This window comes from Diprion similis, chromosome 11, assembly GCF_021155765.1.
Source record: "Diprion similis isolate iyDipSimi1 chromosome 11, iyDipSimi1.1, whole genome shotgun sequence".
NCBI lineage: Eukaryota > Metazoa > Arthropoda > Insecta > Hymenoptera > Diprionidae > Diprion > Diprion similis.
This window is the reverse complement of record NC_060115.1, coordinates 10,817,497-10,840,823: the sequence shown is the minus strand read 5'-3', so window position 1 is coordinate 10,840,823 and position 23,327 is coordinate 10,817,497. Positions and strand designations below refer to the sequence as shown.

At 38.7% G+C, this 23,327-nt stretch overlaps 3 protein-coding genes and 1 long non-coding RNA gene across 4 annotated transcripts in view; 2 read left to right on the top strand and 2 right to left on the bottom strand.

The window, feature by feature from the left end:
- Positions 1-22,916, top strand: part of LOC124412114 (putative oxidoreductase GLYR1 homolog) — a 39,097-nt gene extending 16,181 nt beyond the window's left edge. Inside the window, exons 8-10 of the mRNA XM_046891744.1 lie at positions 18,857-18,967; positions 19,105-19,549; positions 20,066-22,916. Of these exons, the coding sequence (XP_046747700.1) occupies positions 18,857-18,967; positions 19,105-19,549; positions 20,066-20,265 (756 nt within the window). The 3' untranslated portion in view covers positions 20,266-22,916. The remainder of the gene's footprint in view (positions 1-18,856; positions 18,968-19,104; positions 19,550-20,065) is intronic.
- LOC124412122 lies at positions 1,279-20,594 on the bottom strand. Its single transcript, XR_006929766.1, has 3 exons — positions 20,584-20,594; positions 9,725-9,731; positions 1,279-1,677 (listed from the first exon to the last, which is right to left on the bottom strand). It is a non-coding gene; the product is annotated as an uncharacterized LOC124412122 (long non-coding RNA).
- On the bottom strand, positions 1,889-7,212 carry LOC124412110 (leucine-rich repeat and immunoglobulin-like domain-containing nogo receptor-interacting protein 3). Its single transcript, XM_046891739.1, has 3 exons — positions 4,585-7,212; positions 3,228-3,510; positions 1,889-2,972 (listed from the first exon to the last, which is right to left on the bottom strand). The coding sequence occupies exons 1-3, from the start codon at positions 6,321-6,323 to the stop codon at positions 2,325-2,327; spliced, it is 2,670 nt and encodes an 889-aa protein (XP_046747695.1). The 5' UTR covers positions 6,324-7,212; the 3' UTR covers positions 1,889-2,324.
- LOC124412107 (AF4/FMR2 family member lilli) overlaps positions 15,944-23,327 on the top strand; it is a 203,743-nt gene continuing 196,359 nt past the window's right edge. Inside the window, exon 1 of the mRNA XM_046891730.1 lies at positions 15,944-15,953. The gene's annotated coding sequence lies outside the window, so the exon portion shown is untranslated. The remainder of the gene's footprint in view (positions 15,954-23,327) is intronic.

Here is a 23,327-nt window from a genome sequence, read left to right as displayed (position 1 = left end):
AGCCTATGCATATACATATACTAAAGCAGTAAAATAGACGAAATACGCGAATGTATAATACAGGAGATATATTATTAATTTCGATGTAGCGTCGAAATTACGAACAGTTTAAAGTGTAAAGTCAATAGCTCGCTCCACACACATTCGCGTTTTCTAATCTTTTTGTTTGTTTTTACATGGGAATCGATATACGGTAGACTTGAGTGTGTATAGGAATCTTCGACCTCGCATGTACGTATATGTGTGCATACATGTATACTAGGCTGGTCCCGATTTAGGGTTCGGATGAATTTTTCATCAGACCTTCCCCACATCGATTCACAATAATTCAAAAACAATTCAACAATTTTTCCAGGTTTTTATCTCAACTCTAACCCCTTCCTGCAAGAGGCTGGTTTTCCCTATTCAAAATACACGTGTTTCGGTTACAGTCTAAATAGATATTTTATTTCAAGAGTAATAATTTTAAAAATAATCTGTAACTACGAGATAAAAAAAACTCACATCATGCCAGGAAATTTAGACGAATTGCACAACCTTTAAATCTGACTTTTTTTTTGTCATTTAATGGGCGTGCAATTTGTTTATATTGCCTGGCATGACGTGGTTTTTTTTTTTCTCGCAGTTAGAGATTTTTTTTTGAAAATTATTATTCTTACTTACAATAAAATATATACAGGGCAGAGGTTGCAGTTGAGATAAAAATCTAAAACCTAGGAAATTTATTTTTAATTATTTGGAGCCGATTTGGGGGGCGTCTGATGAATAATTCATTCGAGCTCTAAATAAGGACCACCCTAATGTTTACATATATCCATAAGTATGCATATATATTTTAAATTGACACTGTTATACATGAGATACAAATAGATTATCAATGTTATCTGTAAAGGTTTCATGTAGAAATCGTTTAATAGTGAAAAGTTCAAGTCATCAACAATAATACTGAATTCGTCAGTTTGTATTTTTTTTTTTTTTTTCTTTTTTTCCGAACTCGATGATAGATAGTTACAATCGATACATTGACTCTATGCAGAATGATTACAAACGATACTTGGATATTGTGTATTTTAATTGCGATTCAACTCTACACAAGTATAAGGAGTTTCAATTCGAATAATCTTGAAGAGTTATTATACTTGAATCCGCATGATTTCCACGTAATCTTTATTAATTTTTTTTTTTTTTTTTTTTTTTTTCAAGTAGTTCAGGTTCACAGATCAAAACCAATTATTTGTCGTAGCTAGTTTTTTTTTTTTTTTTTTTTTTTTTCCTCTCTCATTTTTCACTCCATTTACAAAATTAACATATTGATTTAATTTCTTTTCGAAGAAGAAACAATAAGATAAATGTATTCCACTTCAAACCTCAAAGATTGTTCGGATCAAAACTCCAAGGTCCATCATACATTTATATACAAAATATCACACATGTAAAGTTTATTATTACAAACCGTTCTCTGTGTATCGAGAATCGACTGCTTGTTTTAAAATTTCATTTATTATTATTATTATTATTATTATTATTATTTTGTGTTGACGTTTTCAATTAATTAATTAGTTAATTAATTTAATCTTCATACTTCCTTTAATCACCTATTTGTCCTCAGTTTCTGCAATACACGATCTCTCAATGGCACTCCATGCAAAATCCGTTTTTATACGATATAAGATCTGCCTATTATTCGTAGTGTATTATCTGACACTTTGCTTGAAGAGTATCTTCATTTCTCGCTTCTCGAATTACATTCTTCTTTACATATTACCGAGCCTTCATTCTCCCTTCGTTCTTTTATTTTATGTCCGTGTTTTTCCATGTTCATTTATTAATTTTTCGATTTGCCACACTTGTTACTTCACCGCTAATATTTTTTTTTTTTTTTTTTTAGACTCAATATTACAAACGTTACTTTTCATACTCTAATTAAAAAAAAAAAAAAAAAAAAAAAAAAAAGCAAACGCAAGGAATGAACTGACCAAGGAAAAAAAAACAACAAAAAACAAACGAAAATACAAATCGAAGCTAAAAGTATATTCCTTACACCGCGCGCACATTATGGGAAAAAGAAAAAACTTGAAAAAGCAGATAATAAAAAAGAAGTAGCAGTAATATATAGCATACTATCAGTCCCTTTTCGTATCACGGATATAATCATAATCATCACTGAGTCTCCGACCTCTTCTCTTCCCTTTACTACTGCAAATCCATCCGGAGACAACCTTGGCACCGATTAACCGCCCGAGGAACGTATCGTCTGCGGTAATGTAATTATTACCGTTTCCACGACGTACGTCGCCCCTTTTCAGTCGTCCCGGATGATCCTCCTAGAGCCGAGTTTCCCGCGGTATGTCAGGCAGGCTGGTTCCACTTGACAACAGTCCAAGACCCTCGATGATGTCGCGCGGCTCCCCGGCCAACGCCCCCGCACTAGCACCGCGAAAAACTGGAGCGTCGGTGCCGTCGCCGCGTTCGCAGCTCGACGAGAATTTCCTCAACCCGCGAACGGGAGTTGAAAACGTCGAGATATCTAGGGGCGGATCCAACGGGGGTGGGGGACCGTGTTCTATGTAATTGATATGGAGACCATCCTGCAATCCACTTCCGGTTTGAGGGCTTGTAGAGGCTGATATTTCTGTCGGGGTATAGTAGACGCTGTTTATGTCATCTAGGCTCGCTCCGCCTTCCACTAGCTTGTTTATTTTTGCCTTGAAGTAGGTGTCCATGCCGGTAATGTCGTTGGGGTCGAATACTATCGAGTCGCTCTTGCCGCAAGAACCGCTTCTGCAATTGTCCAGGTAAAGACTCGGCAGGTTTTCCAATACCTTGTTCAACGTTTGCTGTTGGTATTTGTAGCTCTCCCGGAAACGGAGCACTTGGTGCGCGCTGAATTTACGTATCTTGTTACGCTGGAAGACGTAGTTCTCTCGTACCCAGTTCAGCTGACCAGTCGAATAATCTCGGACTCGTTTCACCTGCGCATTTTGTACACATAAAACGGGTTTAGTTAAACGTTTGATGTTTGAGTTGGTTTCTGTGAAGGAATTTACGAATTAATTGACACATATTAAAGAAGGAAAGAGATGATGAGTTGGATAATCGACAATTTTCATGAAACAGTAACTAAAGTCTTTGCTCATACGCACGCACACACACTCACACTCACACACACTGTATGTCTGAGGAGAGAAAATGAACTTTATGAACGTTGATCGATTTTGTCTACGTGCCTGATCGTAGTACTGTCCGCGAAGTGCTGTCAGATGGCTGGTTCCGTAATCGCGAATGTCTCTGATGTGACGCATCTGTCCCTCGTAGCTGTCCCGTATCCATTCGACCTGCTCGGCGCAATTGTCCTTTATTCTGTGCACCTGCTGGGTATAATTCTCCCTCAGTCTTTCCAACTGCTGACTTTTGTACTGTTCTATATTGTCGAGCATCTGGTGTATCTGTTTAGCACGGGGCGTAACACCCACCTTCTTGCAGCAGCAGCACCAACGCTCACATCCGCATCTAACAAACAAACGACAGAAAAAGGACAATCAGTTATTAAAAAGTAAATTTTTTTTTTTTTGGCCATTCTTAAATTATACTACGTTTTTTACATGCGGAGTTAGTGCGGACTCGGGAACGATCGGTAAAATTAGTTACGATGATAGAATATTGCAAGTAAAACGTTGAACAGTCCGTGTATGAGTTAAAAGGCTTGCCAGATTTGAAAGTAAAGTATGTTTTTTCAACTTCACGCTGTGACTATTTACTCGACCAACCAGCAGGCGTGGTTTTAATAACCGAGAAAATTCAATTTTTCTATGAAAGTTAAATAACTTTGAATGTAGTAGAAATAGATAAAACGATATCACTGCTTTTTGTCATATATTACAGGATAAAATCAAGCTTTCGTGAGGTTCAATAACCGAAAGTATACAATAACATTTATACGGTATAACCTGAGTTGAAACTAACGTAAAAACTCTCCCGCATTTGAAAGGTTAGAAACCAAATTGATGTAATTCCATTGCCCTTTGAATTCGGTAATATCAGTCAAGTCCTAGTCGCATGTGACATTTTATCATCAATATGGAGAAACATTGTGGTCCGCGATTTTTTGCCCAATAGCCTACATCCAGTCTCCTTTGTAACAATGCACGTCAGGAATGAATTTTAATGTGAAGCATGAGACTCGGTACAAAGGATATATCTCAATGCACACTGATTAGGTGTTGGCAAAAAAATATCAACGTTATCTTTCAGTGCAGGTTAACGATATCCCAGCATTGATTCTTAACATTCGTGAATCAGATTCATCCATCATTGAAAGTCGAATATACTTGAGATTTGAAAGTTAATCGGTATTGACAGTATCCGAGCAACCGATGTTCTAAATCGCCATTTATTTCATATATACTTTTGTCTAATCACCGATTCTCCTGTGTTTCATACACGCATATATTACCCTTGTTGGTTTTTACCTATCTCTGAAAATGAAACTTGCACTCCACGGCAGTTCTCTTACATGCATATGTATATAATATATCCGGTTTTAAAATGGATGTATACAGCGTCACCGAATCGTCGTTTACTCACTTGTTGAAAAGGTAACGAAGAAACTGTACGAACAAAGTGATGAGGAGAAATCCGGCCGCGCACGCAGCGCCGACAGCGATGCTGAGTATTTTTGTATGGTAGTAGGTGATCCGGTCCATGTGCAGAGTGACGTAGGTTGTAGCGTTGGCTATGGGATTGACCGCGAAGCATTTGTAGATGCCGACGTCCTCGCGCAGCAGCCTTTCGATGTATAACGAGCCGTTATCGAGCACCCTGACCCTGTCGTCGACGGTCTTAACGTCGGCCCTGTGCGAGGCGGGATGTCCGACGAAGGCGTCGGGGAACGAAGGATCCGGGTTCCAGTGGAGTATCCGTAGGCTCGGGGTGACCCAGGTTATCGAGGGAGCCGGGTTGCCGTTGAATTCGCACTCGAGGAGCACGGAACTGAGAAGAACGTACTCGGCCGTGGAAGTGGCGAAGGCCAACGAAGGGGCTGTGCAATTGAGGTAACGAAGGGTGAAGAGGGTGTCGCCGTTGTCGACGGTCCCGCATTTCAATCCCGTTTCGAAGGCGCCCGGGTACTCCTGGCTCTCGGCCCATTTTATGAACCAAAACATGCGACAGTCGCACGCCCACGAGTTATTCGCAAGGTTCAGTTCTTCCAGAGGAAGGGAGGCAAGGGAGGCTGGGAGAAAGGCGAGGTTGTTCTGCTGCATGTCGAGTTTACGAAGAAGCGGCGTGTCCTCGAGCGCCCTTGAGGCGAAATCACGGAGCGAGGCGTTGCTTATATCGATGCTTCGGAGGCTCGACAAACCGGCGAAATTCCCGTCCCGTATCTCCTCGATTTTCGTCCCGGACAATATCAGCGATTCCAGACCGCTGATCGGCTTCCATATGTCACGAGGTATCGAGGATATCTGAGTCCTTGCCAGACTTAGCCAACGGAGATTGGCAAGCCCTTGAAACGCGACGTTCGAAAGATTGGCGATCGGATTATCGCCGAGATCGAGACTCTCCAGGTTCTCCAGGTCGGCGAAGAAGCTCCGGGGAATATGGTGGATCACGTTACCGTCAAGAGCGAGGAAGCGGAGCTGACGAAGACCGGAAAACAAGTTTGAAGGCAGCTTGGTCAGCCGGTTATTCGACAATATCAATTCCCGTAAAGCTTTGTTGGGCGCGAAGCTGTTATCGGGTAGAGAGACTAGACGATTCCCGGCGACGTTGAGGTAGCGGAGATTTTTCGCCGGTGAGAATAGCTGATAAGGTATGAAGCTAAGTTTGTTGTTAGATATGTGAAGTTCGTCGAGCGATACGAGATCCTGAAAACAGTATTTGTCGATGTGGACGAGTCTGTTGTGCGTTAGATTTAAAAATGTCAAATTCACCAACGATCTAAACACGTCGCCGGTCAACGATGCGAGCTTGTTGTCACCTAGATCCAATCGCTGTAGAAGCGTGGCGCCTTGAAATGCTCCCGTTTCTAAACTCTCTACGTCGCTTTTCCTCCACGTCAACATCCGCAGTCGCTTCGCCGGCGATAATATCGTCGCCGTTATACTCGACGATGAAACATTCACGAGGGAAACAAATGCCACATCCTCCGACAATTCCAAACCGCTGAAACTTCGATCCGAACACGACAAATCCGGCGTTCCTCCGTTGCCGCACACGCAACCCTCCGCGCAAATTCTCGTCGATGCTGCTGCATCGACGGTGCCGACGATGACGGACATCGAGATAACCGTCATCAGCCAACCCCAAACCATCAGCCGCGACATCGTCTATTCTTCTCCTGATACCTGCAACGTGATGGTGTCCGATGCAACACGCCTCTTCCATCTCCTATCGGCGACGCTTACTGACTCTACGTCACCCCCTCTAACCCCTGACCGCGGCTACATGTCGTCGGGATCCGCGAACGTCTTATATATTTTAGTGTTGCAAAAAAATGTTGCTTCCCTCTCCCCTCCTCCTCCTCCTTCTAGCAACCCCGCTTTTTCTTTGTTATATCGTCGTTCTGTTTTTATTCTTTTTTGTTATTAGGAGTATTCTGTTGATGTTATTATTATTATTATTATTATTATTACTGATATTCCATATTGACGTAAGTATTTGGTTAGAATTTATTTTTAATCGGTATCTTTTATTTGCGTTTTTTTACTTGAATCTATACAACGTTAATTCCACTTGGATTGTTCGTTGGTAATATTAAAATTCACTGTTTCGTTACTGTTACCGGGGGGGAACCGGGTTTACTTCCGGTAACATATCAATAACACGTTTATCGCAGGTGCAATGCGAAGGTTGTGTGACGTGATAAGAGGAGGAACTCCGTTCGTCCAGATCCCGTGATATAAAAATAAACTTTTAATCGTATACGTTGTATACTACTGGATGTGCATACAAACTAGGGTATTATTGTTATTATTATTATTGTATGTATCAATCGAACGGCGATATGTCTCCTTTTTATTATTATATTATAATGTATGTTACGTGCGAACTGACCGTCGCTCGCGCGTGTCACATGACACGCTTCTCGCTCATTGCGCCGGGGACAACAGCCGGCGGTTAAACGTGCGTCGCGTAGCCGAATCAAAAACTGACTGCACGTCGACGGCGGCGGCGGCTGGCGCCCGCGGCAGCACCGACTATACGATCATCATGGCTGCCGAGTCTTTCGGTCTCGCCTCGCACGGCGGCAACACCGCCGCCGACGCCGAACCCTCGGAATACGGTGGGAACGACGAGAACGACGAGAACGACGAGCGCATGGCCGACACGACGCCGATATTGTAACGCGCTCGAAAAGCCGACGCTGATGCTGACGCCGACGGCCCGCCTGCCGTCTTCTTTCTCTCTTCTTCTCTCGCTTGCGCGGCTTGTACAAGCATTCGTACATAGATACGTATATGGATATATATACGTGTGCACGTGTTGGATTGTATATGCATGATGGTATCTATACGCGGAGAAACGAACGACCGAATGTACTCGAAGGTACGCGTGGCCTCCTTCCGATCAACACGTTTGTTCGTTCAACTCTGAATGCATGGGAGTGAGAGAATTGCAAAATAAATTACGAATGGGATAGACAGCGTGAGGACAGAAGAAGGGAAAGAGACGCAATAGGAAGATAGAAAAGAAGGAAAGAATAAATATAGATAAGGAAACGAGCAAACGATCCCGGGTTAGGCTAGCAACTACCGTTTCAGGGGCATAACAGCCTGCTGCAGCTGGTCTTTCCCGTATCTCCTTTGCGTGCTGATGGGAATGCATTTCACCTTCTTTGTGAGAAGGGGAAGCGTGCTAGCAATCGTTGCAGACCTTCTCTCCTATCGATCTTTTTCGAATAATAACTTGCATTGGCGAATTTGTGATCTGGTTGTAAAAGGCAGGGGGAATTTGATCTAGGGGCTAGTATGTTTGGAATTTTTATACCAAAACTCGACGCAGTATGCAATTCATTCTGTCCATATGCCTCCGTGATTCAGTAATCGTATGGACAAAAATATGAAAGTAATTATACGATTTTGTAACAACCACGTGATTGCGATTTTCTGTTTTCTAGTCATCGATATTTGGAGATACCTTAAACACGTTTTAACATACATGTACCTGGTACGACGTTGTTCTCGTTTTTGTGTAACCAACTGCACTTCTATAGAGATTTTTTGATTTTACCGTTCTGGTTACGGTATGCTTGCACAGGGGCATTGATGAGCAAAATTTTTATCTATCATATTTTTTTATTTTCGTTACTTTCAAGCTACTTAATCACACCACAGTTTTGCATAATTATACTTTTAAATTTCCACCTTTGATAGGAGTGCGAATCAAACACGTGGCAGCCATTTTTGGACAAAATATCTGCCGCGGTGATTCATTTTCAGAATTATTGTTTTTATTATTAATGGAATTGTTTAAACTTTCTGCAAAGTGACAATCTATTTCTTCATTCGCCTTGTACCATAAAAAGAGTATGCAAATAAAATTTACGATTTGTGTATATTATACAATTCCGCAAGCTCGTTGGCATGGAATATTTTCTTAAAAGGTGGCAAAATATATTTCTACACGGATATAGTCAGATCTGTGAAAGATATGACATTTAAATCGGTCACCTTATCGAACATCTGAAACATCACGCCAGTCTTATCGCGCTAGAAGTTCATCGAAATAAACACAAGTGACTGTGGTATATTTTCAAAATGACGATGAGTCTCCTCTTGTTGAAAATCAATTTTTCGCATGTCTGGAAAGCATAGTAATTATAGCTGGCGTTTCCCTCGGTTTAACTTGGGGGTAATCCTGTACGTACAGGAAGTTTTGCCGAAAATTAACCAAATTAATCACGGACGTTGAAAAAATTCGGTCGGCCAATTTCTACATTCTCACGTTTACCGCTCTGCATTATTATTTTCTCCTCACCGCCAACTCAACCAACATCGAGTAAATCTATTTCAACTTTCGCGAAAATTCACTGATCGAGGGAGCGATTTCTCTCGACACGATTGTGAAGCGTGCAAAGACGCTATTGAATTACAATTTCTCTACAGCCGGTATTGAATGACGTTATCGTATTCGCAAATTTCATTCATTTATGACGCATCGTTACAAGCTTCTTGGTTGAATAAAGAAAACGGATGTCGCCTAAGGGGGAATAAAAAAAAAAAAAAAAAACAAATCCGGCACCGGCATCGTTTAACATTTCGGCAAATCGATAAACTGGCATGAAATCAACCTCTCGACAGGCAGGAGTTTGATATTTCTCTTCGTTGCGAACGTAACAACGTGGTTGGTCGTACAAGTTCAGCTTGCAGAGAGCCTCAACCAGCGGTTTATCGTCGTCCAAAGTTTGCGTTACGTAACGCGTTGATAAACGGCATTTCGCACTCTCTCGATTCGGCGAACAGCTGTGTTCACGACGGAGGGCAACGGAATGATCCGTGAAGTATGTAATGTAATGTAATTCCGAAGCCGCGCTTCGCTCTTTAGCTCTCCCCGCGTCACCTCGGTTCTTCTTTTCTTATTTTACCCGCTCTCTTTTTCCTTTCCTCGGCCAAAGTTAGACCTGGTCGCGTCGCGTCGGCAGTCTCGGCAATTTTGATCAGCTGTGTGAGACGCGGCGTTGCCAAGTCTCTTCTGTGACCCGGGATACCTACCGGCGGATCAATACTCGCCGACTTGGCAACCCTGCCAAGTCAACCGTCTCCCACCGCTTTTATTTACCAGCCTTGTCTGGGGACGAACCCGGTTGCGGAGCAGCCGTTCCGCGGACGAACGGATAATAACACGCCAGCCAACGAGCGGCGAGTTTATTCCCTTTGTTCCTGGTTTCTCCTGCCCCCCCCCCCCCCCCCCCCCCCGCCGGCTTGAGTCTTCTTTGAAAACCGCGCTTCATTCTCACCTTATCAACGATCATGGTTTTCGCCAATTTACTCCCGCCCACGCCGTCCGTTGACCTTCTAAAACCGCTACACCCGCCTTCGTTTTTTTTTTTTTGAGGATCATCTTTCTTTTCGCAAGGCTTGTTAATACATACTCATCTGCGTTGAGTAATGCCCACCTATTTCCAGGAGTCGGTTGGCACGTTAGCAATGGTTGATGTGAACGAGTTGGGAAGGTTTTGCTCGACATGGCTTGTGCCGAAGTACACTGAAGTTGGTTACTCGCTCTTGAGTACTAACGTCGTGTGTCGAACGTCACATTATACATTTAATTAAATGTGAACGCTTTTCATACTGATAATATGGATTAGTTGTAAAATGTAAACCTGCAGTAGATTTCCCCATCGTCAAACGCACTGCAAGAAAGATACTAATATGACGGTGTTACTAATTTTTTTGTTATATTTAGATATAGTTGCCATTTCGTAATCGTTGGTCTAATTTAACTATTTGATACATTGCGTAGCGTTCCTTTACAGGAAATTTTTATTTTGAAATCAGATTTCGTTTGAATTGACTAAGTCATGCCACAGGAGTTGAGATTCTTCCAGCATATATGATGTTTTTTTTTTTTTTTTTATATATAATCCCTGTAGTATATTCAACATGTTATTTCCCTGTATCCGCATATGCCTGTGACTTTCTAAAACTTTATTACAAATACTAGGAAACTTTCAAAATTGTTCACACGTAATCGATTGTTCCGATTATAACTTGTGTACGTTTGACATGAATTAAAAAATAATTTTTAATCAAAATTTTCGGGGCATTGAGATTATAGATTCACGTTGGATATGAGTAGTTGAAAAACGTAGTTCCGTTGAAGTGAAAAATTTCGATAGCTCCTACAGAAATACAATTAAATTTGTGCTTTTTGACACACGTTATTAAAATCTATTTTTCCTTCATTTTTATATTAAAAACTCCATTCCCGTCATTACATTCTCTTTTAATTTTCAGTATTTTTCAAAATTACACATCTATTACTGGAATGAAAACTCGATTTTCTACAAGAACTTGTGAATTTACAATTAGTTACATTAGTTACATTACGAATTTATATATAGAGCGCTTTGGAAGTAGGACATTAAATTACATGTTAGTTACGGATTGACTGAATTATTTTTCTATCGGGCTTTGTTCATCGACCAATACTTTTGTCTACAAAATTTTTGAGCCAATACGAAATTTCAACTTCCGAAATTGATCTGTGCACTTTGTGCATAAAATGTGCTCCATGAAATGCCCCGTAACTTTATGGGGTACAAGCGAATAATTCGAAATGTTTAATAATTCAAAGAGCGAACGAATCTGTACAGTCAGAAAAGTCATATTTGTTGATTAGAATTAATATAATAACGTGATAAGCAGAGGCGAAGAAACCGCGCGTTTGGCTTACTATAATTTTATTATGGTAAGTCATTTCTCTACGTTTCTTGTTTACTCAGCTTTATCGTTTGTCTGCACATTTCATCTAGGTTCTCATACCTATATGTTAACATACCGTTGGGATAACCAGTTTTAAAAATAACTTCCCGAGTCGAACGGCAAAACAATATAGTTGACTCCCGTCCGTCGACTCTAAGGGAGTCCTATAATTAAACGAATTCTCTGTGGAAAGTGAAATTACCAAACGAACGTGGATGTGCCGCATGCAGATGTGTCTACTACTGTCTATGCATGTATTCCACGTATAGAAATAGAATGGACTCACGTCAGCATCGATGCCGTAACGGTATTAAGAACATTCGAAAGTTTTCAGAATCGTCGATCCCTGCTTGGGCTAGGTTAGGTCACGTTTAGCCTGTGGGATTAATCCGAGGTAAAATCGATCTTCCAGCTCAGACACTCTTTCAACTTTGACACCTTCTGACAAACTTTAATCAACGAACTTCCGGAAATAAATGACAATCGTATAACAAGTCGCTACCAGAATGTATTTTGACCTAATGGAAAATACTGTGAATCGTTGAATTGTGAAAGAAATTCTTTTGGAAACTCAACATCCACGTCGTCGATTTATCGTGATTCAGTTTACTTCGGAATCAAAGTTTTTAGGAATTTCATTAAAATAGAATTGATTTGAACGTTTTGAGTCGATGAATTACATCTAAGCTTGAAAAATTTACGTTTTGTCGTGAAATTTCACCTCGACTCGCAACCCTGAAACTTTGATTGAAAAAAAACACAATTAATATGCTGACTAGATTATTACATAATGTTTAATAATGCAGAAATTATTTTATACCGGTCAAGGTCAACCCGCGGTACGTCCTCTTGCGTGTCTCTCGCTGGCTCTTTCTCTTCTTCATCATCATCAGCAGTACATGTATAGTTGAACTGCGACAAATGACGTGAACTCTTTTTGATTAATCGTGGTTGGTAGACATGTACAAAAATACGCGGCACGCGATCTGCTGCCTTGTAATTGGTACCGTCCGATTCTCGTATATTCTCTCTGTAGCGGCTGTGGCGTTTTATTTTGGACTCTGGCTGAAAGTATGTTGTACCCCAGGAGACAGTCGCGCCTGCAGCATCGACATAGTCATTGCAAATATACGTACAGACGGAATCTAGGTCTCGCCTACACGAATTTATCCCAACCATAACACATGTGTGTACATTAATGCGAGAACGAGCCCTCAGGGTTGAGTAAGTTGCGGAGCGTCAAAGTCCGAAATACAGACCTTGAGATGGGCGAAGAGTGAAATGAACGTTGTGCCTGTGGCGATGTAAGTATATGACGGTTAATTTGTTCGATTACTTAGTACGAAACGACGAAATATAAGGCGGGAAAAGCTTTCTACCAGCCAGAATCGATACTAACGTGGTAGAATGGAGGGGAGCCTTTTCTCCCAGGTATGTACATACAACCAAATGCCAAGGACTTCACAAGGGCAAGGTGTGAAGAAAATTTTGTTGTGACCGAGTGGACGGGGTGGGCGAAATACCAAGAATTCCTACGACCAGCGAGGCAACGACATACCTACGTAAACAAGAATATAAAAAAAGTATAGAAACTGGTTGGGACAAATCACGAATCGTTACGGAAATAAATTTAGCTTTTTGGCGATGTTTTTGTCTGTTTGGCAATCGTAACGGAACCCATCCTGGCAAAAGTAATGAAAATAATCATTAGTACATAATTTGTGTACAATGTTCAACAACATATATGTAATATATGTTTATTAGGGTGACGCAAAAAAACCGACTAATTTTTTTTTTTTTTTTTGAGTCTCGTTTGACAAAATGTTAGTTTTTGATGTTTTAAGAGCCCACTCCAAAGGACAGCCGATGAAAAAAAATTTAAGAGGTCGCTCCAAATTTTAAAAAATTTCAAAAATCGTCAAAAAATTAAATTAAAAAAATTATATTTTCAGTATTTTGTTTGATTTTTAATTCATGTTGTAGTGTATTGTTATCGATTCTTTCTTACTAAATAAAAGAAAAAAAATTTATGAAATTTTAATATGAATATTAAAAGGTCACCCGAAAAGATCTAAAGAAATGCACCAACAAATTATAAAAAATTATGAGCAACCTTTCAAAATTCAAACTTTGAACTGAAACTTTCGGAAACTTATTTTTGTTCTGGTCTTCAAAATTATACCGTAACGAGAAAAAAGATTTAAAAATAAACTTCGATTTCTGACGATTTCTGACGTTTTACAAAATATGGAGCAACCTCTTAAAAAAATTTTTTTGAGCTGTCCTTTGGAGTGGGCTCTTAAAATATCAAAAACTAACATTTTGTCACACGAGATTGTAAAAAAAAAATATTCGGTTTTTTGCGACACCCTAACGTTCATCATACATGATACTTGACCTTTTCTTTTCCCTGCAGCGATCAATAGATCGTGATCAACGAACCGCGTATCTACTAATAATTTGCGCGTACCGATTTAATGGACTGGGATGTCCGTCACTCCTAGTCTTACGATACATGAGTATAGTGTGCAATATGAGGTACTGAACAAATATTTCTGAAGCCGACGAACCTCAGCTGGTCACGAATATTACATATATATATACACCAGAGTTATTGTTATCGCGGAATAGGTTCACAACCAGGTATGTCTGTCCGAGCTATTTCTGGCTCGTTGGTCCCTCTAAGAATTGCACTAACATGAACCGTTATTTTCCTCTATTGTTTGTCGGTTTATCGCACAGGCGGAGACTGATTATAGTCATTTCCTGGGTTATACCTAGCGCATTTACTACTGAAAGAAATGATAATCACGTAACATTCCAAAAATCAAAATCCCGCTTCGATGGGCCGTGTATTCGTGCTTAAAGGTCACTCGGTAAGGTTAAGCGCTTAATAAAACAATGCCACCAGGTGCCAAAGCTTGGAGGTGGTGGTCTAGATTCTCAGCTCTGATTTCGGTTGTTGCAGATTACGTAAGTTTGCACCATGTGGGCAAATTTGCTTCGGCAATGGAGAGAGAAAAAAAAAAGTAAACTGAAATGAACAGTAAAATATATAACGTATGTATACAGATAAGATACGACATGACGTAGATGTCATTTTCAACGATCTTACTTTGACTGGGAAATTAACTTGAAAATTCTGTTTCGTCTTTGGGTCTTACATTAGTATCACGTGCAGGGTATGTATTCGTCGGAAATTCAGCGTGAAAGTTTTACTCAACGACCTTGAACTCTTACGGCACTTTTAGGGTCTCTACACGGCCGTAGGTGTGTGCGTCCCTTATACGGAAGGTGGTGACACGGTAAACCGTGAATTGGATTAGCGAACATGTTACGAATACGCAGTATATGTATATAATTCTCTACCAGATCTACGTGCGTACTCGAACAACATGGACGGTGTGGACAGCCTCGATTTTTCAGGCACTATGCTTTTAGTCTACCTTTCGAAAACTGACGAAATGGTGATTTGTTTATTATTCCGAAGTCGTTCAGCATCGGTTTTTGTACATTAAGTTAGAACTTTGCTCGTCCTTTTTGTACGAAAAACGTAAAATCAAATTGTAATGCAAGTAATGCTAAATTATATCAACACTCATCCAGTTGTGACAATTTTCGTTTTTATTGCCAATAAAATACCTCCATGTAGGGGAATATGGAGAGCCGTTAAAGACCAACGGAGGAGAAAATATGGTTAAGTGCAGCTCCGATATTCATTTATATCGTACCGACCTAGGCATTAAAGTTTTCCTATATTCTGTAGAATTTGACTTGACTGCGTTACTAACTAATTGATTCTAAGAAGTAGTAGAATTATTGGCCGTATAATGTGAGGAGTCAAATTTAATTTGAAAGTGTCAAATTTATGAGTGTTGTAAAAAAATATTTTTTGGGTTGTAACGTTTTATTTCGATCTAACGATTGGTTTTTATTTGCACATTAGCATATGCAGATGAGCATGGAAATTTTCGTGGGATGCAAATCGATGAGTTGGACAAAAATTTGTAACACAATAGCATTAAACGAAAAACGCTGCTTCGGCGAAAGTTTTCCTTATAGACTATTCGCAAATTGATTCATTCTAAACGAAGTTGTGCTAACTTTTGAGGAGAGTAGGAAGATTCTTACGCATAAGTTGGTGCGATTTAAATAAATACCGAAGTTATCCAAAAGTGTTTTGAACATTCCCAGGAGTCTTCTTATTTTAGCGTCGAAAATCAACACAGCAACCCAAACAGTCCGTGCATCAAAGACAAGCACCGAAGTCTTGTGTGCATAAACACACGTATAAATATATAATATCGATGGTTAAAAAATATCCAATTGTTTTAAAAATGTTTCCAATCATCGTGTAAACACAATTCCAGATACATGTTACAGTGATGACTTATGCTTGTCGTAATCTTTAAAAATGTCTTGCTCTTATCTATAAATATAGCACCGACGTACAGATTATTCGCTAGTGATGCTGTCACTCTTTTCAAGACTTAATGCATGGTAAGAAAACTTTATTACACATATATGCGTGTACAAAACTTGAAAATACAATGCGCAGCATTGCTTTCATAAACAATAATATACACAAGATCCAAGATATTCTTTCAATTCTTGGATTGTGTTGTGTGTACAACATGCACCAATTACATCGTGACTTCATATTGATCCCTACACCACTGTAGAGGTTAACGGTGATTGGATTATGCTTTAACGACAACCGTCACCAAACCACAACGAAGTTAAACCCCGTAGTAACACGCTTAGCGATGAACCGGTTACGATTCCTGCGACTCCCCTCGGGTATATCGACGTTTATCCAGATCGTTTCTATCCGACTACGCTTCCGTCAGAAGGGATCTGATAACTGTATCCCTAAATTAGACCCTTTCATGTAATGGGTAAACGGAACCGTAAGAAAAATTGACTCGGTCTTCCCGACAAATACAATGAAGAAAAATATTCTATTTCAACAAACCGAATTTATTCTTCTTTATTATAGCTTAAAAAGATCTTTGCACTCAAATCTTTCATTGAAGGATCTTTAGCTGGATTGAATATTTGGTTCAAAGCAAATCTTTTATTTACTCTGTAAAAAGGTATACCGCTAGGTCAGCTACGAAATTATTGACCTACTGGCAACGTTGTAAAACGGAAATTTTTTTATCCTAAATTCATGCTGAAGATGACGTAAACTATAATTAACCGCATTGAAGTGTGACCCCGATTTCAGTTTACAATAGACAAACATGCCATCTTCGCATTATTTTATTATTCTGATCCAAATTTCTTATACTTATTTATAGAATCACATCCATCTCGATTACGTGATATGATAATAACTTAATCCCGCCAATGAAGATTGTATTATCAACTAGAAAATGAGAACAAAGGCTCGCTATTGATGGCGATTTCAGGGAAACTACCTACACGTTGAAACACATAACCAGAATGTACATACAGTAAACGTTGATTAAATGACGTACACTGTTTCAAGGTACAATTTGGTAACCAATACTCAAGGGTAGCCACATATTACTTGCCTTGCAACCGACCACAGTCTTACACGTACATACATGTATCCATGTGTAACGTGCAAAGCTGCGTCAGTCACTCGGTTTTCGTGTTTACTTTTATCAAATTCTCCGGATTGAATCAACAGAATCCGGTTGTTGTATAACAAGTCGGTCGAACTTGTGGTTAACTGGAATAAAATATGTCTGTGTCTTTTTTCAAAGAAGAAAAAATTCAGGCAACGAAATTGACTTGTCAAAACTACGAAGGTTTCGGTTTCGCTGATTGAATATAATATGGCACTTTCTTCGTCATTCATATATATGTATCATGTATGTATGCGTTTATACGCACGCAGACGGAGGACTTTGTTAGCTGTTTGCATTGCAGTCGACGTGGCATCAACGTTCATGTAATTGACTAGATGGATGTCGCATGCACATTACAAACAGCAGCATGCAGAATCATTTCTTCGTCATTCTGGTCGTGGACTTATTATCATTAGATTTATCGAATCCTGCATTTCGCTATTCCTTTAATTTCTCTCTAATAACCGTTTTAATGCCATTTAAAAGTTTGGCTTGCTTACGTAGGTGATACACCCACATATTGTTTCTCTATCGCCTCGTTCCATTCTGTGGAGTGGAACGACTTTCGGTTCTTGACTTCGTAACGTGTATAACGACCACGCGCGGTAATTATGACGGTTTCTGGTACACTGAGATACCCTGATACCTTGATGCTAAACAACCGACGCCATTTCGTATACCATATTCTCGAGCTACTGTATTATTTGATATTCGCACTCACGTACATGCATGAATATATTTACACAAGCACGCAATCGGCTTGCCGAAATTTAATCGTTATACCTACTCGCTGACGTAGGCAGCGTTCGTGTTATTGTATGAAATTTTATCGGAAACAGCTGACGTACTCGAGAGTTCTTGAGGATGCTAACAACTGAATAGCGGTTTTATATGAGTGTTATTTTCAATATTATCTTCCAGCTAGTCGCTCAAACTCTCAATAATCTCAATATTACAAGCATATCTTTTTACTCAGAATCTATCATTGAACGCCTTTGACCGATGAGCCATTGCAAAATACGAGTAAAAATATTACGCTGCAGATTACGTGATGTCTGATGATCTTGAATCGTTACGCTGCTCTAATAATTACTTATATACATTTTTTTCCGTTTAATATATTTGAAAATGTAAAGAAAAAATTGTTGTCATAGTTTCGGTTTTCTTGTGTAATATCTTAACGATCAAGGGGTCGAGACTACATTTTCTTTCTTAAAGCAAATTCAGGTTTCGTCAATATCATCATGGCGTCGTTTGCTGATGTGGCGGCGTCGTTCCACCTCCTTTGCAAACGGCAAGAAAGAACAGCTGCCTACGTGACTAAGAGAAGCAAATGGCGCCCGGGCATCCGCCCTGGCGCCATCTGTACTTTACTTTTGGTACTTGTCCCTAATACGAAAAAATCCTAACAGATGTCGCCTGCACTTCGATTTGCTGCTCCCTGTGCCAGGGCCGAATCAACCCCGCGCCGAACCCTTATCAATAAACGAATGATTATATTTGAATTTTTTTTTTTTCAGTATAAATCAGCGATATGACTGAAGAAAATTTAATTCATTCGTCTCATGCAAAATAGTAAAATAGCATTTATCAACATATGAAAAAAAAAAAAAAATTCAGGTTTTGTGGCTACTAATTTATTATATTACAAACGATCAAAAACCAGAAATAATCAGAAAAAATTAGCATCAAAAATTGCATTTTTGAGTACGTAGGTATTCTAGAAAATAACGACATGATCACCAACTGTAGAAGAAAATATTTTTCTAAGCATTTCTAATATTTTCTAATTTTTATATCAACCTAAGAAAATTCTGTTTATATTTTTTTCAGTGTACGGATTTTGTCAAGGCTGGGGCTGAACAAGGACTAACACCATCAGACGTAGTTTTGGCAGCAGATATTACCTTTTCTTGCGTAGCCGATCCCCAGGCTGCAAAAGATGTAAGTGTACAATGATGTAATCATATAAAGACTCCATTTTGCATAAGCCAAATGTAATGAGAATCTGGTGGCAAAATATGAATGCCGATTATTTGAAGTTTTTTTTGCTATGTTTAGTGTACTTTTCTTCGTTTTAGATGGTGTTTGGTAACTGTGGAGTTCTCATGGAAATATCACCAGATAAAGGATATGTTGAAATGACGGGAATTGACGCTGAAACATCACAGGACATTGCAGAGGCAATAAATGCAAAGGGTGGACGGTATCTCGAGGCCCAAGTACAAGGTAGCAAAACGCAAGCTCAGGAAGGCACACTTGTTATTTTGGCTGCTGGGGACCGTTCCCTGTTCGACGAGTGTCAGTCCTGTTTTGAAGCAATGGGAAAAAACAGTTTTTACCTTGGCGAAGTCGGCAATGCCTCGAAAATGAACTTGGTTTTACAATTAATGGCTGGGGTTACTTTGGCTGGCCTTGCGGAAAGTATGGCTCTTGCCGATCGCGCTGGACTCCAGCAAAAAGACGTGCTTGAAGTATTGGAACTTACTTCGTTGGCTTGCCCTGCAGTACTTGATAAAGGGAAAGGTAGGTAGACGATTATTCAAGGATTTCTAGTAGCGAACAATAATACCTCACTACCAGCCTGATGTAATTGCAGTGAACGAATATACAGAAATTTTCTTGTCCTACTTTGCACAGCCCACGAGCTACAACGAATACGAATGATTTGAAAGCTTGAAACTTTTTGCTAAATAGCTAGTTGAAAAATCATATTTCACTCTACTAGGGCTTAATCGGCCTTATTTAATGTATAGAAAAGTTCATATACTTTTTCGGAAGAATTGATTAAGTCATCATAACATGATAGACGCGCTTAATTAATTTTTACAAGCAAGCCTAATTTTATCCACAAATTCTCTAATTTTCAAAACCTCACACTTGTAACATTTTAATTCTATTGAATATAATATAAATGTTATAAGTAATTCTTTAATTACGTTTTCTTGAATAGATGCCCACTACCAGACTTTATTATCGGTTCGCGTTTGTTAAAGCGAATAGTAGCTCTGAAAATATGAATATGAATATTTTTTTCCACAGCTATCATCGAAGGGGGCTTCCCAACACAGCTACCACTTCAGCACATGCAAAAAGACTTGAGACTTTCCCTGGGAATGAGTGATCAATTGGAACAACCTTTGCCGTTAGCAGCAGCAGCCAATGAAGTTTATAAACATGCCAAGCGCCTTGGTTATGGTGAACACGACGCTTCGGCGGTGTATATTAGGGCCAGGTTCTAACAGGGTCTTGGTATTGTTGGATCGTGGGCAATTGATAATTTTTATTTATTGCAATATACCTACCTTTTGTGTCTCTAGATAAAATAATAAACTAATGCGCGTGAAAATCGACGTTTTAAAGTCTTATTTGAACGACAAAAGTACTTTTCAACACGCGGATCATAAAAGTGTACACATTGAGTAGGAAACGCACATTGGCGTTTACTATCTACTGACACGAGCGAATCGTTAAATTGCTTTTGAACATTTATTGGAAGTGAGACCAGGTATGGAAAAGTTGTGAAACAGGAAGAGAAAAGTGTATTTTTTTAAGACAACTAACTGCTGCAGCCAACGACGTTAAGGGATAAACGTACATTACACGTAATCATCAATCCAGAAAATTGCAAGGGAGTTCAGTTGTCGTAGTCGATGAAAAGTTCTTATTTTCATTTTTCTTAATTCCCGTTACCGTTACCTCAGAACTGACACGAGTTAGTCCGCTTCCAAGGGACTCATATAGTCTCAGTGTATTGAACCATCGAATTGTGCAGATCGATCAAAGTCTCATCTTTATGCTAGATTACCAATCCTTGAAAAATTTGGGTCATCCGCAGTACCTCGATTTCATCACAAATATTGGGGTTAAAAATGAACAGTGTCAGTTGTTGGCATTATTATTATCATTATGATTATTATTATTATTATTATTGTTATATTTACGTCAAAGCATTAATAATGATTTTAACGGCGAAACGCTTGGTTGATTAAGAATTTTTCTAAAGAAGTATCAGAATTACTTGACCTGACCGACGTGCAACGTGTGGCTTTGTTATATGTATATCTTAACGACGTCTTAGCGAGGGACGAAAAATCCGGCGTGTTTTACAGTAACGTGGTATGATCTCACATGTCTAAACTATTATAATTGATGCCCTTTTAATATTTTACCAATCAGGCGTATACATATCTGTGTATACCAGACGACAGTAATTTTTGTGTAAGAAAATATCCCCAAAATCTATCTGACACTCTGCATAATATAGTTCTTGAAGCATGAAAAAACCTACAGTCCATATTCCAATATTCATATGAATCATGAACATTGGAATTTTACGAATAGCTTACTAATCTGAGTGTGCAGAAATTAAGTTGACGCAGCTCCTTAGAAGTTGGTTTAAAAAAAAAATGAGACTCATTTTATTTTGCACAAAATTATTGTACGTTGGCTATACTACATTTAAAAAGAGTCGCATGATTCTTGAATCCCTGAAGAATGTAATATTTGTATACAACTCTATCATTATAGAGGGAAAATACTTTGATTCCATACCAGAATTTAAAAGAATTTCATTTCTCATCTTTTTTCTTACGTTTTTCAAGTAAGAGAGAAAGCAAATTGATCATGTAGGAGCGCTGAACGCCACAGGCTCTGTGATTATTCTTGTATCCATTGTGCTAACTCATTTGGCAGAAAAGCTGATTTTATTTGACAGCTTGGAACTGAATAATAATTTGCAATTATTTGACTACTTTGTAAATAATGATAGAGCCTTATGAAGGTTTAAACAGAAAATTTGGTTCTTTAACAATTCACGAATTTGGTAATCTGGATGAAAATATCGTTCTTTACAAATCATTTATGAAGTTGCAGTTGTACTAAGACAGTGCAATGATCTGAATTCTTATGATAAATACTGCGAGTTATTTCATAACCCTTTACCTCGTCGTAACTGGGACTAAGAATTGTTTTTTTTTTCTCCTTTTATTCTAAGATTCACGTACTCCTCGAACGAGTTGTTACGCATTGAAAAGAAACGAACCAGCACAGACGTTTAAGTGACAGTAATTTTTTACTCATATGCCTAGAATATCAGGGGTATTGGATAGGTACTACCGTGTTTCATTAAGTTTGTAATCATAAGAATATATGAACAAATAAATCATCCTGCGTAAAATTCCCCGCACGGAGCACAATTTCCGTGATTTTTACATAAAAAATACGTGAATGATTTAGAAGTCATTATTGCATGATATACTTGACTACTAATCTTACTATTGAGATTATACAAATTTTCAGGAATATTTTCCTTATTTTGCGGATCTACACCCTGCGTATTTACATATATAACAAGATTTGTTAAATACGATTGCATAATTGTATGTAAATGTATGTACGTACCATAGACACATAATTCATAACATAAGCTGAAACATCAATAGGAAAGTTCGCTTTTAATTTTACTTACCGTTTTTTTTTCTTTAATTTTCTAATCACGGAATTATGACTAGTGTCCAAACTTGCGAACTTCGTAACAAAAAGGAAAATATTCCAAAATTACTAACAGTGCATAGAGCAAAATTTTTCAATCATTCTACGCTAACATGTACGATTGAACGACCCTTCGGTATGACCAATGTAAACAGTAAATGCGCATAGACACGAGGATATAATGCGATACAATGTATAAGGTATAATAGGGGGATACGCTTTTATATCCAGATTTTGAATATTGATATAAATGGAGGAAAACGCGGGAAAAATTTGGTATAACCGAAATTACAGAAACGTTTATTGCATGCAGCATAGCAAACAGCAGTGTTTATTTGAGTATTGACTAGACGCTATGTATCATCATAATTTAAACTAGATACATTCAACAAGATGATGATGAAGAAGAGAAATTTAAAAAATAACACAAGAAATGGAATAAATAATTATTATAATATGTACAATGTAAGAAACAATAGCATTATCACAATACAATTATATAGACAAACGTATATAATATAAATATTAAGTATAAAAAAAGAATACAGAAAATAGTTGAAAAATGTGTGTGTGTGAGCATGTTAAGTCATCATCGACTCACGGCCTACACACACGTATATGTTTTGTCACGATATGTTTTTGAATAAATATCTATTTGAATTATACGATCATTTCCTTTTTGTTCATCACTTATACTTGCCAAATAAGAAGCAAGAAGAAATTTTTATTTTCCTAATTCGCCTCAATGTTAGATTAACTTACAATTAGTCCGTATCTAGGGTAAATATTATGTATGAATTTCGTATGTGAA

Bases quoted from the DNA above. Each gene is read 5' to 3' on its own strand.
- LOC124412110 (XM_046891739.1), bottom strand. From the start codon at position 6,323: ATGTCGCGGCTGATGGTTTGGGGTTGGCTGATGACGGTTATCTCGATG. The intron at 3,511-4,584 runs GTGAGTAAACGA...TTTGTTTGTTAG, and splicing joins CTTCGTTACCTTTTCAACAA to ATGCGGATGTGAGCGTTGGT. The intron at 2,973-3,227 runs GCACGTAGACAA...CAAAATGCGCAG, and splicing joins GCGGACAGTACTACGATCAG to GTGAAACGAGTCCGAGATTA.